General features: G+C 41.6%; 1 protein-coding gene across 3 annotated transcripts in view; it reads right to left on the bottom strand.

Moving 5' to 3' along the window:
• Nucleotides 1–17,892, bottom strand: part of LOC124009674 (tenascin-R-like) — a 123,880-nt gene that overhangs the window by 36,739 nt on the left and 69,249 nt on the right. For all 3 annotated transcript variants that reach the window (XM_046321720.1, XM_046321718.1, XM_046321721.1), the window contains 4 exons: nt 12,510–12,986; nt 4,969–5,232; nt 3,660–3,775; nt 943–1,093 (listed from right to left, as the gene is read on the bottom strand). In XM_046321720.1, coding sequence (XP_046177676.1) covers nt 943–1,093; nt 3,660–3,775; nt 4,969–5,232; nt 12,510–12,986 — 1,008 coding nt within the window. The remainder of the gene's footprint in view (nt 1–942; nt 1,094–3,659; nt 3,776–4,968; nt 5,233–12,509; nt 12,987–17,892) is intronic.

Raw genomic sequence — 17,892 nt, 5'->3', positions numbered from 1 at the left:
AGACCTTGTAACAAAGCTAAACCTCTCCCATGCTTCTGACCCAAACATTAACACCTGGAACACCTACTGTACCTGACCTTCGAAACTCTTCCTGCAGCAAACCTGACAGAAAAGAGCGTATGATGTTTCCTTGAAGATTGCACAAGGGGTTTCAAGATTCTTGGCCAAGAATGAGAATTCCCTCATTCCCTCACCAGAAGTTTTGTATTGTTTTCTTTTTTGTCTTTCCTCAAAGAAGGATGGCTAAATCTTTACACCCAGAAATAATTGAGTGACTTCAAATGTGTCTTTATTTATCCAATAAGGTATCTGCGGGTGGATATGTTGAAAAATGTATGAATGCTCATGAATTATGTATGCCTACTTAATTACAACTGACCGTGGGCCAGGGTTGGAAAATGAATGGTGTTTTCACTGCAGACACGTAACTTGAATTGTTATGGAAACGTTCAATTGAATCTACTCCTACTGCCTGGAACTGACACTCTGAGGAACTCCTGGGTGAAGTTTACATTAAGTGCATAATTGCTGGCAGACCAAGCCATTCGTCAAGGTAACATTTTCCCAGCTGTGTGATGCATGTGGTGTGTGTGAGATTTGTATGTGTGAGTTCCCCCCATCTTGAGTGGTCTTTGTCTGAGCTACACGGATTAGCCTAAAGACTGTCACATGGTGAGAACAAGGTATGGAGTGGGGATACCGGAACATATAGAGACAACATATGAGAGGCAAAGAGACTCATTTTCAGTGTCACAGGCTTTAGCCTATGGGACTTCCTAATATGGATGCCATACAATGAGACATCCACAGGTCTACGCACTCGAACACCCACAAGTAAGGATATTTCTACAACCAAATGTTTATGTATAATAGTAGATAGATAGAAGTTTGATAATGATGGCTTTGTGAGGTTTATGGGATCACCGACGAAACCGTACATACACGTGGTGACGATGGCGGATACGGGCTGGCTGCGGCCCTGGTCCCTGAGAGCTACCAGGTTGACGGTGTACTCCTCCCCTGGTCTCAGGCCTGTCTGGTGGAATGAAGTAATGGTGCTGGGCAGCTGGGCTGTCATCCCTCCATCATTGTCCTGTCAAAGAACACAGACAGGCAGAACCCTCTGGCTTCACTTGGGCTCCTCTTGTTATATACAGTATGGTTTCCAAATGGAACCCTATTCCCTATATAGTCCACTACTTTTGACCAGGGTCAATAAGGCTCTGGTAAAAATGTCTGCACTATAAAGGGAACAGGAGGCAATTTGGGACACACTTTCTGGCTTCACTTGGGCTCCTCTCCTGGGACAGACTACTGCATTTGGGGCACTGACAGTTTTAAATACAATTTACTGCAGTTCTACACATTTTTCTATCATATGCTATCTGAGAGCCCCCATTCTCCAGGGGGAGACCCAACCTCCCCCCAAAAAGGTGCCCTGCGTGCCTGTTCGGTAATCTGGCCCTGGTCCTCTCATACATACACAGGTTAACAATCCCACCTGCTGTTGATGGAGAAGTGATGCATGGTTCCATGTGAGCTACTCCCCCAGACAGATGTTTATGCAGAGGAAGGATCTGAATAAAACTCAACCCTTACTGCTCTGACGGGCACCAAGTTATGGCATCTATAAATATGATATTGTGATTGGCTTTATGATAAATTCTGCTTGCGTTGGTTGTTCTTTTGGTGGTTAATCTCCAGGTCTTGTTAAGAGTTCTGTAGTAAATGACTGTAGTAAAAAGGGTGATGTGCACAATGTTTGATTGACAGGATGATGAAAGATAGGTGCAGTGTAATGTGTTGATTTTTCGGTTACTGGCCCAACGGTTGAACAGCTAGGCTATCTGCTGGTTAGAGCATTGGACTAGTAACCGGAAGGTTGCAAGTTCAAATCCCCGAGCTGACAAGGTACGAATCTGTTGTTCTGCCCCTGAACAGGAAGTTAACCCACTGTTCCTAGGCCGTCATTGAAAATAAGAATTTGTTCTTAACTCACTTGCCTAGTTAAATAAAAAATAAAAAATAAAGCATTGGTATGATAATATTGGGTAAAAAAAACAGTGAATATATTAATTCCAGGGTCACTTCGTCTCAGATAACGGCTGTTGGTGTGGGGTGACTCAGTGGGCGAGCTCTCATCTCTTTGTGCTTTTGGCACTGTGAACTCTTGTTTGTCCCCAGCCCCCACTTTTATGCTCACATCCATTACGTTATTGTTAATCTTTTCTTGTGGATTAAATCCAGAGGGGTTGAGACTCTGACTTCTAATGTGATTTCTAAGTGACGACGTTGAGTCTGAACTCAGACCCCTTATGGAGAAGGAGCTAGCTAGCAGAGTCAACTGTGGTAGGCAGCCTCACACCCAATGATGTAGATTAAAGTGCACTGTGACCCAAAACACTCCCATGTCGCTTTGTATTCATAGTCTGTCACCTCCAAAAGAGCTTTCCCGAGTTTGTTTCCATGGCATTTATGCTTTTCATCTAAAAGCCCCAGCTTTAAGTCCTTGAGCCCAGCCAAACTTCTATCCTCCTAGCTAGGAACACCTAAAGGAGAAAGTCAATTATAGAGAGAGGGACTGAGGATAAGAGTACCTGGTGTTTATAGAGGGAATTAAAGGGAAAGCTCTCCTAACTTTGAACCTGTGGCTAATATGGCTATGGGTTTGAAAATGTCTCCTGCTTGCTGATCCACCTAATCGTCAATAAGCCTTGGGCAATCCATCATCTAATTTGGTACTTTAAGTTGAAGGGTAAAAAATCAATCCCCTCCCCAAATGTTCCACTATTTCTACCATCCAAGAGTAAAAATGTAACAATGGATCATATCAAAAATATAATATAATGTTGCAATATAATGTTGTAGTAAAAAAATATAGTAATATAATGTTGCTATTTTATCCTGAGATGTAAGCAGACTGAGTTGAAAATGACAGGTTTTATTGTACTGTGTGTGTGTTGTTGTTGTTCAGCATACTGCTGTGTACAGTGCCACACTGCTCTTCCCAGAACATCGCCAAACCTGAATTCATTCATCTCTATGGGGAAGCTGTTCTTGAATACATTTTTCTTTCAGAAATACCGTAGGTAAGGTTGATGTCAACATTTCTAGGGTTTTGATTAATGTTTTTATACAAACTTCTGTTTTGTTCAAATTCAAAACAGTTTTCCACCAATCCCTAGGCAGAAAGATGATCTGCATGGTCGGGGATCCTAGAGATAGGGTGGCAGGTAGCCAATTGTTCCTGTAAGTCACTCTGGATAAGGGCATCTGTTAAATGTAACAAATGTAATGAACAATATGTCTACCCTGTAACTTTTTATTTTATTTTTATTTCACCTTAATTTAACCAGGTAGGCAAGTTGAGAACAAGTTCTCATTTACAATTGCGACCTGGCCAAGATAAAGCAAAGCAGTTCGACACATACAACGACACAGAGTTACACATGGAGTAAAACAAACATACAGTCAATAATACAGTATAAACAAGTCTATATACAACGTGTGCAAATGAGGTGAGAAGGGAGGTGAAGGCAAAAAAGGCCATGGTGGAGGATGGCTAAATAACAACATTCAACAACATTCATTCATTCAAATGTTTAGCGATGTGGCCAGTATTGAATAAATATTTCTCCTCTCTGTTGGTGAAACCTTACCTTTGGAATGAAGCTTATTTCCCAGCCATCAAACGAGTAGTAGAACGGTTGCCACTGCACCTCCACGGCCGTCTCTGTGATGGATTTGAAGACTAAACCGTCTGGATTTGAGAGATCTTTGAGGCAAGGAGAGCTGTATTATAGGCCTCCTTCTTCTGTATGCTCAATAAATCTCCCTTTTTACTAAAGAGCTTTCCATGCGTAGGGGCAGGGGGAAGAGGACCTCACTCTGTGGCTAAAGTTTCTTTCTTAGTGGACTACAACAGGCCAGGCAGCAGGTGCACATCCATTACTTTTGAACAAACTGTTTAATTAATATGGTAATTGTTTACATGGTCCCCATATAAAATGTTTCTTCATTTGGTCATCTTTGAGGTATAAACACGTAATGAAAACACAACATGTCCAGATCAGTCATATGAAACATAAAATAAACGATTCAAAGCTTAATAATTATATTATAGGGAGAGAGAGAAAAAAAACTTGAGCATAATTGCATGAACACACTCCTGTCTCTATTTACTTGATCATTTCAAAATTAGTGATAATATCAGAACCAGGAGTGTTGCCTGCTGATGAGAGTTGTAATTTTTTAGCAAAGGCCCAATCAGTCCGTGACAGATAATTGAATGTTTACTGTGTAAACATGTTCTATTCTGGGCCTGAGTGAGAGTTCTGCATATGTCTGAGAAATATTGACTGGAAACTGAGAGCCTGCAGCAATTTGCCAATCTGGCATTTATACCCAGCAGGTGGCAAGAGTCTAATCACATCCTGTTGGCAAAGATGGGCCTCCTCCTTACAGGACTTTTTTCAAAACTTGTCTGTGAAAGTATGTGTGAGTTTTTGTGTTGTTGTTGTGGAAAACCTAAGTGCCCAGATTTCAATGTTGAGGACAAGGTGCCTAGTGTATACAGTATAACAATGGTTGTTTTGTTTGTAGGTAAAATTTACGTGACATGTTTCAATTCTGGCAAGTTGCATTTTTTTTCCATAGCGTCCATAGTACAATCACTTTTGCGTGTGAAAAGTTTCAAATGTTCTGACCTTGGCGTTAGCTAATGGGGATCCTAATAAATCAACTGAAATCAAAAATCCCTCCCCGGTCTGTGATGGTACAATAAACCTTCTAAGACCACTTTCCTGTAAAAGAAGAAGTGTGATAAGTTGAAAGTGGATGTCTGTATGTTGTAGTACTCAGGTTGACACCTGAAAGGAAACCTAAGCAGAAAAAATTGGACTTTGTGGAGGACTTAAGCAGAGGTCCCAAATAAAATAGAAATAGAAAATGGCTGCCTGTTGTACTCACAGGTTGACACCTGAGCATTGGCAGGAACACTGATGATGTTGTTGAGCACAGCGTAGACGTTGATGTTGTACTCGATGCCAGGCTCCAGGTCTGGAATACTGCAGGTGGTGGTGTTCCCAGGGACCCTGATCTCCAGCTGGACCCCACCTGGGCTGGTGGCCACGTAGGTGACTAGGTAGTCTGTCATCAACACCGACCCCTCCCACTCCAGGTCAATGGTACGCTCTGTCACTCCCCGCACACGCAGATTCAGATCCGGAGCCACTGTAGATGAAATGTTGTGTGCATAGTATGAAATCAAAACCTTGCAAACCTGAACTTCCATGCATTATATTGCACCTACTGTAGCAGGTGAAGACTCACTTACTTATTTTCGCTTAGGTCCCACTTGACCCACATGTACTGTATAAATAACACATTCTGATGTGCACTTGACTTCCAAATGTGTGTTGAAATCACCCAAAGTGACCCAAAATGCAGAGGAAACATTTTAACTTACAATAGCCCAGTGGTGCCACTACCACAACTAAGCTTGTATATGAGAGTGGATTCGTGGAAGGGATTGATATTCTTGGGGGCAACTGGGACAGAGCCATGCCATAAGCCTGAGAGGGTTTGAGTGTAGAATGCAAATGAAGCCCTGCATAAACAGGAGTGTATAAATTTACAGCTCAATCAGAGAGAGTGAGTAACAGATCTTGTCCTGAAGGCAACTATTGGTGTGGGACTTTCCTCTGTAGATTTGGCTCAGTGGTGGTGGTGGAGCATTAAACCCTCCTAGGGGAGCCGTTGAGGGACTCGAGGAAGAGTTTGAGTTACTTCCACACGCACACGACAGATGGAGCCGAGCCTGCCTCCTCCTCGAGACTGACCCTGGAGTGAGGAGGAGAAGTCCTGCGGCATCACTTAGGAAGATTTATCGCATGGACCAGATTCAGTCTTAAGTAAGACACAAAAAAGTGAACCAATAGTAAGGTGATTGATATGGGGTATAGGGAGTGAGCACTTTAACTAAGCCTTCTAACAGAATGAAGAGAGTCTCCATGTGAAGCCAATGCTTAGATGCTTAGAGCAATGTTTCTTCTGAAGAGCTTTGGGTACATCCCAAATGGCACCTTATTGTCAATTGTAATGCACTTCTTTTTGACCAAGTCCCATAGAGCTCTGGTTAAAAGTAGTGCACTATAAAGGGAATCGGATGCCATTTGAGATGCAGTCTTACTATTGTATTTGACATTTTTTTAGGGGGTAGATCAGCTTTAATTTTGCCGACAGATTGTGGGTTCTATGAATGTAATTTCCATTCGCCCATATACATATATATCTTTATGCATATATTTTCCTAACCCTACTACCTCTCGATTAATTGGAGTAAACTAATGGACAAGGCTTCTACTTCCAGCGTATACATACAATACATATATACTTTTTTTTTTCCTTCTTTTTAGTCCCACCCTTCAGCTACACAAATCAAATTGTATTTGTCACCCCGAATACAAAAGGTGTAGGTAGACCTTACCGAAATGCTTCGGAAAATGCTTACTTACAAGCCCTTAACCAACAATGCAGTTCAACAAATAGAGTTAAGAAAATATATATGTATATTATAAATAACGTTTTTTTTTTAAGTAACACAATAAAATAACAATAACAAGGCTATATACAGGGGGTAGCTGTACCGAGTCAATGTGCGGGGGTACAGGTTAGTCGAGGTAATTTGTACATGTAGGCATGGGTAAAGTGACCATGCATAGATAATAAACAGCGAGTAGCAGCAGTGTAAAAACACAGTGTAATTGTAAATAGTCTGGGTGGCCATTTGATTAATAGTTCAGAAGTCTTATGGCTTGGGGGTAGAAGCTGTTAAGGAGCCTTTTGGACTTAACTCTGGTACTGCTTGCCATGCGGTAGCAGCGAAAATAATCTATGACTTGGGTGACTGGAGTCTTTGACATGTATTTTGTCCTTCCTTTGACACCGCCTGGTATATATAGGTCCTGGATGGCAGGAAGCTTGGCCCCAGTGATGTATTGGGCCGTACTCACTACCGCCTGTAGTGCCTTATGGTCAGATGCCGAGCATTTTCCATACCAGGTGGTGATGCGACTGGTCAGGATGCTCTCCCAGGGCTGCCAAAGGTGCTTCAACAAAATACTGAGTAAAGGGTCGGAATACTTCTGTAAATGTGATATTTCCGTTTCTACATATGCAAAGAATTCTAAATACCTCTTTTTGCTTTGTAATTATGAGGTATTGTGTGTAGATGTAATACATTTCATAATAAGGCTGTAAGATAACAAAATGTGAAAAAAGTCAAGGGGTCTGAAAACTTTCCGAATGCACTGTATATTCTGGAGAGTATTTCATATTTTTTGCTCATATAATTTAAGGCAGAGCCATAAGTAAATAGGTAAAATGGGATATGACTAAATTAATAAGGGTGGTTTTTCCACAAATAGACAGGTTTTTACTTTTCCATGGCAACAAGTTCTAACTTTCTATTGAAATGTATAGTAGTGAGATTGTTTCTTTCTTTCTGGAAATTAATACTGACTATGTCCACTTCACCATCAGACCATTCTATTGGTAAACTACACAGTATCGATCCAATACGTAATATGGTACACTTATCATAGTTAGGTTGTTATCCAGAGAGGTTAGATCAATTATCTAGATCCTCTATGAGGCTGTGCAGGGACCCAAATTGCGAATGAAAAAGAAAGCATGTAGTCAGTGTACAATGACAACCTTTGTTTTTAAGCCCCGTATTTCTAATCTCTTGATATTATTGTTGGATCAAATTTGGATAGATAACACCTTGATGGCCATAATAAATAGATATGCTGACAGTGGACAACCTTGCTTCACTCCCCTTGACAGTACTGTCTGAGAAGTAGTCATTATTCACTATTTTACAACTGGGGTTACTATTCTCCAAAATTAGGCATTTTTATATAAATTCTAGTCATACTTTCTCAAAAGCCTTTTCAAAATCAGCTATGAATACTATGACACAGTCTTTGAGACAGGCCAGACCCTACCTCCAGTACTAAGCCTACTGTATAGCTGCCTCTCATTAATCACAGAGAACAGCTTCTACCCCCCAAGCCACAAGACTGCTAAACAGTTAAACAAATGGCCATCAGGACAATTTGCATTGACCCCCATGCACTGGCTCTATGCACACTCATTGGACTCTACCCACCCACTTACACATACTACACTGATACTCCAAAACACACATACATACACACACACACACACACACACACACACACACACACACACACACACACACACACACACACACACACACACACACACACACACACACACACACACACACACACACACACACACACACACACACACACACACACACACACACACACACACACACACACACACACACATATATATATTAACAACCCACACACACACACAGGCGCACACACAGTTTCACACTCTTTCACACTCTTCTGCTACTCTGTTTTTTTATCTATCCTGATTGCCTAGTCACTTACCCCTACCTACATGGATATATTACCTCAATTACCTTAACTACCTCGTACCCCTGCATATTGACGAGGTATTAGAACTCCTTGTATAAAGCCTCGTTATTGTTATTTTATTGTGTTACTATTTCTTTTTTTTTTAATTTAGCAAAATGTTCTAACTTTTTACATCAACATTGTTGGGAAAGGGCTCGCAAGTAAGCATTTCACAGTAAAGTCTACACCTGTTGTATTCACTGCATGTGACAAATACAATTTGATTTGATTTGGATGGGTCAGCAGAGGGAGGAGGGGAGTGAACCATTGTACCGCTGCACTGCGCTACACTGAGGGTCAGGAGGGTCAGGACTCTGGCATGATGAGGCCAATGCCCCACAGCACAGCAGAGCAGCACATCACACCACTGTTTTCCGTTTCCATCCATTTCACTTATTATTGCTCACAGCAAACAGACTCGCTGCTTGACTGATCTTCTTTTTACAGGGCAGCGAATGACTTATGAAAGCGTAATTAGAGTTTAGTGTTTTGGGACTGTTTATCAGAAATTCTAAATAGGCCAAAGGTCATTGTATTACACAACATTATGGAAGATTGTTGCATTGTTTAAACTGCTGTAATGAGGTTATCCTAAAAATGACACACAACATTGAAGTTAGCTATGCTTTTTGGAGTGAATACATTAATGAGGACACAGTGAAGACGTGTGGCTCCCAAGGAGGTTAAGCAAAGCTACTTCTACCTCTGGTGGATTGAGCTATCGATTCCAAATTCGTATTCTCTTCCATCACTCAGTTCAGTTGAGCAATAATGGAAAAGGGTGATTCAAAATGCAGGTGTCATGAAGACCGAGTAGGAAAATCATTTTTTTTTTTTTTTTGTCTATTTAATGCAGCTGAGCTACTGTATGGAAGTTGAAAGTGTAGGTTTTGTCAAATAATGTTTGAAGTCAAAATTGTTGGTTCTATTTCGGTGGGGCATTCTGGAAAGGCAAGGTCATTGATGTGTTCTCTCTGGCTGAAAATGTCTGTCAGTCAGTGAACAACTCTGTTAACAAGAGGAGGTGACAGGATTGACAGGCTCACATGCAACCACCTGACTACTAGTGAGAGCTCCTGTACAGTATCTCTCTGGCACAAACTTCAAAACCATGCATTAGGAACAGTTGAAGTCAGAAGTTTACATACACCTTAGCCAAATACATTTAAACTCAGTTCTTAACAATTCCTGACATTTAATCAGAGTAAGAATTCCATGTCTTAGGTCAGTTAGGATCACCACTTTATTTTAAGAATGAGACATTTAAGAATAACAGTAGAGAGAATGATTTATTTCAGCTTTTATTGCTTTCATCACATTCCCAGTGGGTCAGAAGTTTACATACACTCAATCAGTATTTGGTAGCATTGCCTTTAAATTGTTTAACTTGGGTCAAACATCTCAGGTACCCTTCCACAAGCTTCCCACAATAAGTTGGGTGAATTTTGGCCCATTCCTCCTGACAGAGCTGGTATATCTGAGTCGGGTTTGTAGGCCTCCTTGTTCGCACATGCTTTTTCAGTTCATCTCACACATTTTCTATAGGATTGAGGTCAGGGCTTGTGATGGCCACTCCAATACCTTGACTTTGTTGTCCTTAAGCCATTTTACCACAACTTTGGAAGTATGCTTAGGGTCATTGTCCATTTGAAAGACCCATTTGTGACCAATCTTTAACTTCCTGACTGATGTCTTGAGATGTAGCTTCAATATATCCCCATCATTTTCCTACCTAATGATACCATCTATTTTGTGAAGTGCACCAGTCCCTCCTGCAGCAAAGCACCCCTACATCATGATGCTGACACCCCCGTGCTTCACGGTTGGGATGATGTTCTTCGGCTTGCAAGACTCCCCCTTTTTCCTACAAAAATAACAATGGCCATTATGGCCAAACAGTTCTATTTTTGTTTCATTAGACCAGAGGAAATTTCTACAAAAAGTTGGATCTTTGTCCCCATGTGCAGTTGCAAACCATAGTCTGGCTTTTTTATGGCGGTTTTGGAGCAATGGCTTCTTCCTTGCTGAGCGGCCTTTCAGGTTATGTCAATATAGGACTCGTTTTACTGTGGATATACTTTGTACCTGTTTCCTCCAGCATCTTCACAAGGTCCTTTGCTGTTGTTTTCGGATTGATTTCCACTTTTTGCACCAAAGTATGTTCATCTCTAGGAGACAGAACGCGTCTCCTTCCTGAGCGGTATGACGGCTGCGTGGTCCCATGGTGTTTATAGTTGGGTGCTATTGCTTGTACTGATGAACGTGGTACCTTCAGGCGTTTGGAAATGGCTCCCAAGAATGAACCAGACTTGTGGAGGTCTATAATTTTTGTTCTGAGGTCTTGGCTGATTTCTTTTGATTTTCCAATGATGTCAAGCAAAGAGGCACTGAGTTTGAAGGTAGGCCTTGAAATATATCCACAGGTACACATCCAATTGACTCAAATGATGTAAATTAGCCAGAAGCTTCTAAAGCCATGACATCATTTTCTGGAATTTTCCAAGCTGTTTGAAGGCACAGTCAACCTAGTGTATGTAAACTTCTGACCCACTGGATTTGTGATACAGTGAATTATTAGTTAAATAATCTGTCTGTAAACAATTGTTTGAAAAATTACTTTTCACGCACAAAGTAGATGTCCTGACTGACTTGCCAAAACTATAGTTTGTTAACAAGACATTTGTGGAGTGGCTGAACCACTTAGGTTGGAGTCATTAAACCTTGTTTATGTAAACTTCCGACTTCAACAGTACATTTGTTTAGGGGGGTTAAAAACAACTGTGAAAACCTTTTAGTCATGCATAATCATTTTCCAATATGAGACATTTTAGCGAAGTGGTGGAGTCATAATGACTAGAATTTTGAATGATAGTGATGTTAAGGCAATTAGCATTCTATGATAGGTAAACTCATCCTGTGAATGCAGCTGCTTTGTTTTGAAATGTTCACCTCGCCAAATGCCTAATTTAAATTACATAGTCTCATTATTTTCATAGTAGGAGAAAATGGGGCTACAAAAGCATATCCGGATTTTTCTACTTTGATAATATGAAACACTTACAATGCAGGCCAACCTATGAGTCCTGAATAAGCGCTGGTAATTGAATGGCCTCTTTTTGCATTCCGCAACCTCTCCCACATGCGCCTCTGCTATTTTATCTCTAATTGCAAAGAAATAAGCAATTTTAGCTCCAGCAGGTCCTGCTGAAAATGAGGTAGAGTATAGGTAGTATAGGCTCTTTTTCGTTTCACTTGTGAGATGACAGATGTCTATAGCAAAAGGAGGAATCAGTACTGGCACACCGGGATATGAGGAGGGGTGGGAGGGGTGGGAGGGGTGGGAGGGGGAGAAACTGCATTACGCCAGTGTGAATCAGCAGCCTTTTCCTGAGAATTAGCTGTGAATCCAGGCTAGTGTGATTCAGATATTGCCTCAGCTTCAGTTAATGTGACTTTTGACAAATGAATGCTGTTACACAGCAAGCCATCACCAATTTTATAGCTACTATTTGAAACACAGAGGGGCTGCAAGAGGTGTTTGACTACTGTTTTGTAGGGAAAGATCTGTGGATTCAGCTGCTATTGCATGGAGAATATTGCTATTATCTGTAAAAACATAATTGTTGGAAATATTTGGCAGACACGCAGGCTTAGATATCCCCAAAGAACCAAATGCAGACTGAGACAACTTCTTACCATAACCTCTGTGAATATTCGACCTGTTACCAAATTAATATAGATGATTCAGAGTTCGTTTTGATATTTCAACCTGCGTGTCCTGATCGTGTCTGGTGTGGATAGACAAAATCAACATGCAAGCGGACTCACGCGTGTGCCCGTTCTAGTCAGCAAATTAGGCTAATGCTTGTCTCATATAACCAAATATCCACCCATATATCCAACCTACGAAACAACAATGGCAAAACGTATAAAGGTAAATAATCCTCTCAGAGGAGCTACTGTGTTTTCCTGTTGTTCCCTTTTTCTCACCTAAAGAGCAGTCGTCTCCAGCAAAGCCCTCTTGGCAGGCACAGAAGCCCTCCTTACAGATGCCCTTCTGACTACAGTTGTTGGCGCAGTAGGCCAGAGAGCAGTCTTCTCCCACATATCCCGGGCGACACTGGCAGGTCCCATTGGTGCACAGGCCCTGGTCAGAGCAGTCATTGAGGCAGCGACCAAGCGTACAGTCCTCTCCAGTGAAATTCTCCTCACATATACACTCCCCGTCCATGCACAGGCCTCGACCGGAGCAGTCCGCAGGGCAGCGGGGCTCCGAGCAGTTGTCCCCTCCGAAGTCGCGGTCACAGACACACTCGCCCTCCACACACTCTCCCTGTCCGGAGCAGTCGTCTGGGCAGCGTGGCTCAGAGCAGTTCTTGCCCGTCCAGCCGTCCTCACACACACAGCCACACAGGTCCATGTTGAAGCTGCCGTGACCACTGCACTGGGGGATGAAGTCCAGGCGACCTAGAGGAAGAAAGAAAGACTCAAAATCACATCACTAAATATACCGTATGGTTTACTAATGCTAACATCGTCTGTTGTAACAGTGTACATTTTGAAAAAATGTAACAGTGTAACAGCGTAAAATAAACCTATGAACCTAAAAAACGCTATATAACTTTGTTCTCAAGCTGTGTTCACACCCATTGTATGTAGTGATCATAATATAGTGGCTATATCTAGAAAAGCCAATGTTTCAAAGGCTGTGCCTAAAATAGTGTACAAGATTTTCAGACAAAGGGTTTTGTAGTGATTCCTATGTTGAAGATGCAAAAAAGGCTTGTTGGTCTGATTTGTTTTGTTGTTGATGTGCACTTGATGCATTTATGACATTGTTTCTTCCAGTTATCAATAAGCATGCATCTATTAAAAAACTGCCCAGCAAACAGGAGACGTCCTGAGGACTTTCGGTGATGTTCCTATAAGGTCCCTTAATGGTTTTGGTGTGACGTCATCCCACTGACGTTCTTAAACATTCTAAGAACGTTGCTTGATGGTCCCAAGGGAACGTTCCCTTGGGGACCTTTGTCTAGGTCCCTGTCAGGACCATGTCAGGACCTTATTAGGACTCTTTCAGACTTTTCACTGGGGGACCTTTTTATAGTTTCCTATTTGTCCCGGGGACCTTTTTAAGACATTCATTTGGACTATGTGTGATGGTCCCCTGAACATTCTTGCTGTTTTGTCAGTTCCCGGTTTTCCCAGGGACATCCCCCAAGATGTTTTTACGATGTTCTTTGTACTTTGTGTCATGGTCCCCCGAAGGTCTCCTGAGCGTTCTTGGCACATTGTGTCATGGTCCCCTGGAGGTTTTTGTCACCTGATGGTCCCAGGTATCCCAAACCATTATAAGTAAAGTAATGATACGTGGGTTTTAAGGTAAGTGGTACACTCTTTTATCAATAACAACATTTGACATAATCACTTGATACTGCGAAAGTATTCGGCCCCCTTGAACTTTGCGACCTTTTGCCACATTTCAGGCTTCAAACATAAAGATATAAAACTGTATTTTTTGTGAAGAATCAACAACAAGTGGGACACAATCATGAAGTGGAACGACATTTATTGGATATTTCAAACTTTTTTAACAAATCAAAAACTGAAAAATTGGGCGTGCAAAATTATTCAGCCGCTTTACTTTCAGTGCAGCAAACTCTCTCCAGAAGTTCAGTGATGATCTCTGAATGATCCAATGTTGACCTAAATGACTAATGATGATAAATACAATCCACCTGTGTGTAATCAAGTCTCCGTATAAATGCACCTGCACTGTGATAGTCTCAGAGGTCCATTAAAAGCGCAGAGAGCATCATGAAGAACAAGGAACACACCAGGCAGGTCCGAGATACTGTTGTGAAGAAGTTTAAAGCCGGATTTGGTTACAAAAAGATTTCCCAAGCTTTAAACATCCCAAGGAGCACTGTGCAAGTGATAATATTGAAATGGAAGGAGTATCAGACCACTGCAAATCTACCAAGACCTGGCCGTCCCTCTAAACTTTCAGCTCATATAAGGAGAAGACTGATCAGAGATGCAGCCAAGAGGCCCATGATCACTCTGGATGAACTGCAGAGATCGACAGCTGAGGTGGGAGACTCTGTCCATAGGACAACAATCAGTCGTATATTGCACAAATCTGGCCTTTATGGAAGAGTGGCAAGAAGAAAGCCATTTCTTAAAGATATCCATAAAAAGTGTCGTTTAAAGTTTGCCACAAGCCACCTGGGATACACACCAAACATGTGGAAGAAGGTGCTCTGGTCAGATGAAACCAAAATTGAACTTTTTGGCAACAATGCAAAACGTTATGTTTGGCGTAAAAGCAACACAGCTCATCACCCTGAACACACCATCCCCACTGTCAAACATGGTGGTGGCAGCATCATGGTTTGGGCCTGCTTTTCTTCAGCAGGGACAGGGAAGATGGTTAAAATTGATGGGAAGATGGATGGAGCCAAATACTGTTATGCAGGTGAATGAGGACCCAAAAGCGACTTGGCGAAAACAGAGTCTTTAATCCAGTTTAAGGAAATAGCAATACTCCTAGACAAATCGGAGCGGTAAATAAAGCATAAAAACAATTTCACTCGTAATCACGAGAACTGACTGGAGACTCGATAATAAACTGCAGGTTGCCTCGGGAAGGCACTTGACCGTAGCTGACTCAGACACCTGCTCACCACGCAGCATCTGAGGGAAACACGACACGACAGGGCGATACAAAGACACAGCACGGTGAACAATATGCAAGGATCCGACAGGGCAGAAACGGAAAACAAGGGGAGAAATGGGGACTCTAATCAGGGAAAAAGATAGGGAACAGGTGTGGGAAGACTAAATGATTGATTAAGGGAATAGGAACAGCTGGGAGCAGGAACGGAACGATAGAGAGAAGAGAGAGAGGAAGGGAGAGAGAAAAAGGGGAACGAACCTAAAAAGACCAGCAGGGGGAAAACGAACAGAAGGAAAAGCAAAATGACAAGACAATATAAGACAAAACATGACAAATACAGGACCATTCTGGAAGAAAACCTGATGGAGTCTGCAAAAGACCTGAGACTGGGACAGAGATTTGTCTTCCAACAAGACAATGATCCAAAACATAAAGCAAAATCTACAATGGAATGGTTCAAAAATAAACATATCCAGGTGTTAGAATGGCCAAGTCAAAATCCAGACCTGAATCCAATCGAGAATCTGTGGAAAGAACTGAAAACTGCTGTTCACAACCTCACTGAGCTCGAGCTGTTTTGCAAGGAGGAATGGGAAAAAAATTCAGTCTCTCGATGTGCAAAACTGATAGAGACATACCCCAAGCGACTTACAGCTGTAATCGCAGCAAAAGGTGGCGCTACAAAGTATTAACTTAAGGGGGCTGTATAATTTTGCACGCCCAATTTTTCAGTTTTTGATTTGTTAAAAAAGTTTGAAATATCCAATAAATGTCGTTCCACTTCATGATTGTGTCCCACTTGTTGTTGATTCATCACAAAAAATACAGTTTTATATCTTTATGTTTGAAGCCTGAAATGTGTGCAAAAGGTCGCCAAGTTCAAGGGGGCCGAAATACTTTCGCAAGGCACTGTATGTAAAGTACCAGTTAAAAGTTTGGACACAACTACTCATTCAAGGCAAAGCACCCCCACACCATCACACATCCTCCTCCATCTTTCATGGTGGGAATCACACATGTGGAGATCATCCGTTAACCTACTCTGCGTCTCACAAAGACACAGCGGTTAGAACCAAAAATCTCACATTTGGACTCGACAGACCAAGGGCAGATTTCAACCGGTCTAATGTCCATTGATCGTGTTTCTTGGCCCAAGCAATTCTCTTCTTATTATTGGTGTCCTTTAGTAGTGATTTCTTTGCAGCAATTCGACCATGAAGGCCTGATTCACACAGTCTCCTCTGAAGAGTTGACTATTCTGTTACTTGATGTGTCTGTTACTTGAACTCTGTGAAGCATTTATTTGGGCTGCAATCTGAGGTGCAGTTAACTCTAATGAACTTATCCTCTGCAGCAGAGGTAACCCTGGGTCTTCCTTTCCTGTGGCGTTCCTCATGAGAGACAGTTTCATCATAGCACTTGCGACTGCACTTGAAGAAACTTAAAAAGCTCTTGACATTTTACGAATTGCCTGACCTTCATCTCTTAATGTAATGATAGACTGTTGTTTCTCTTTGCATATTTGAGCTATTCTTGCCATAATATGGACTTGGTCTTTTTCCAAATAGGAAATACCACCCCTTCCTTGTCACAACACAACTGACAGGCTCAAATGCATTAAGAAGGAAAGAAATTCCACAAATTAACTTTTAACAAGGCACTGTCGTGGCTGAATCAGAATTAGTTAGGTAACATTGATAAATAGGATCTTTAATTTACATAATAATGCTTATGTGAGATGTTTGTCATTGGGATGTCTTCTTTCGGATAATACTGTTGGCAGTTTGCAGTTATCCCTTCTCTGCTAGGGCTTAGTCTCTTGGGGCCCAGAGAGGGGAGAGGTCAGGCTTGTCTTCATATGTCAATGTATCTGTTAAACCATGTGAAGGGCTCCACAATGTCTGTACACCAGTCACTCCCTACTTTTCCCATTGGGGGGAGGTGTGTGGCAGTGTCTCAAACTATTGTATGTCCCCTCTGAGGTTGCCCTTATCTTGATCTAGTACATGACCTAAGAGGCTCACTGTCTTTTCTGATCTTGTCCAGGAGGGGATGTATTTGAGATGGGAGTATCTAGAATTGACAATTGATATATGCCATTGGATGAGGTAATGGTTTGGTACTATGTTGTACCAAGAACGAGACCAAACTGAACGATAATTTATAGCTAATGCTATCTAGCTATTGGATACTCCTCTTTCAAGTAAAAGCTTCTTTGTGAACTGTTCCTGAGATCTGGGTTTCGTCATGTGAGTTGAGATGGGTGTGTCTTGGCTATAAATGACACTAAGAATTGTTTTGTAAGCACTCTCAGAGAATTCTTTTATAGACACTGAATTGATCTGAGAGTCAAAAAGGGCTATGGTGAAGCTCATATAATTAAAGATGGACTATAATATAACTCTGACTTGTGTGTGGTTTGCCATCTCAATGTTTAGTAATACAGGAAATCACCATGACAGCACACCTGTTAATTTAAATGCATTCCAGCTGACTACCTCATGCAGCTGGTTGAGAGAATGCTAAGAGTGTGCAAAGCTGTCATCAAGGCGAAGGGTGGCTACTTTGCAGAATCTCAAATATAAAATATATTTAGACTTTTGTGTTATTTCATAATGTTGATGTCTTCACTGTTATTCTACAATGTAGAAAATATATTTTTTAAATAAAGAAAACCCTGAGTGAGTAGGTGAG

The sequence above is a fragment of the Oncorhynchus gorbuscha genome, linkage group LG22 (assembly GCF_021184085.1).
Source record: "Oncorhynchus gorbuscha isolate QuinsamMale2020 ecotype Even-year linkage group LG22, OgorEven_v1.0, whole genome shotgun sequence".
NCBI lineage: Eukaryota > Metazoa > Chordata > Actinopteri > Salmoniformes > Salmonidae > Oncorhynchus > Oncorhynchus gorbuscha.
The sequence above is the reverse complement of the archived record's forward strand: the minus strand, read 5'-3'. Positions and strand labels throughout refer to the sequence as shown.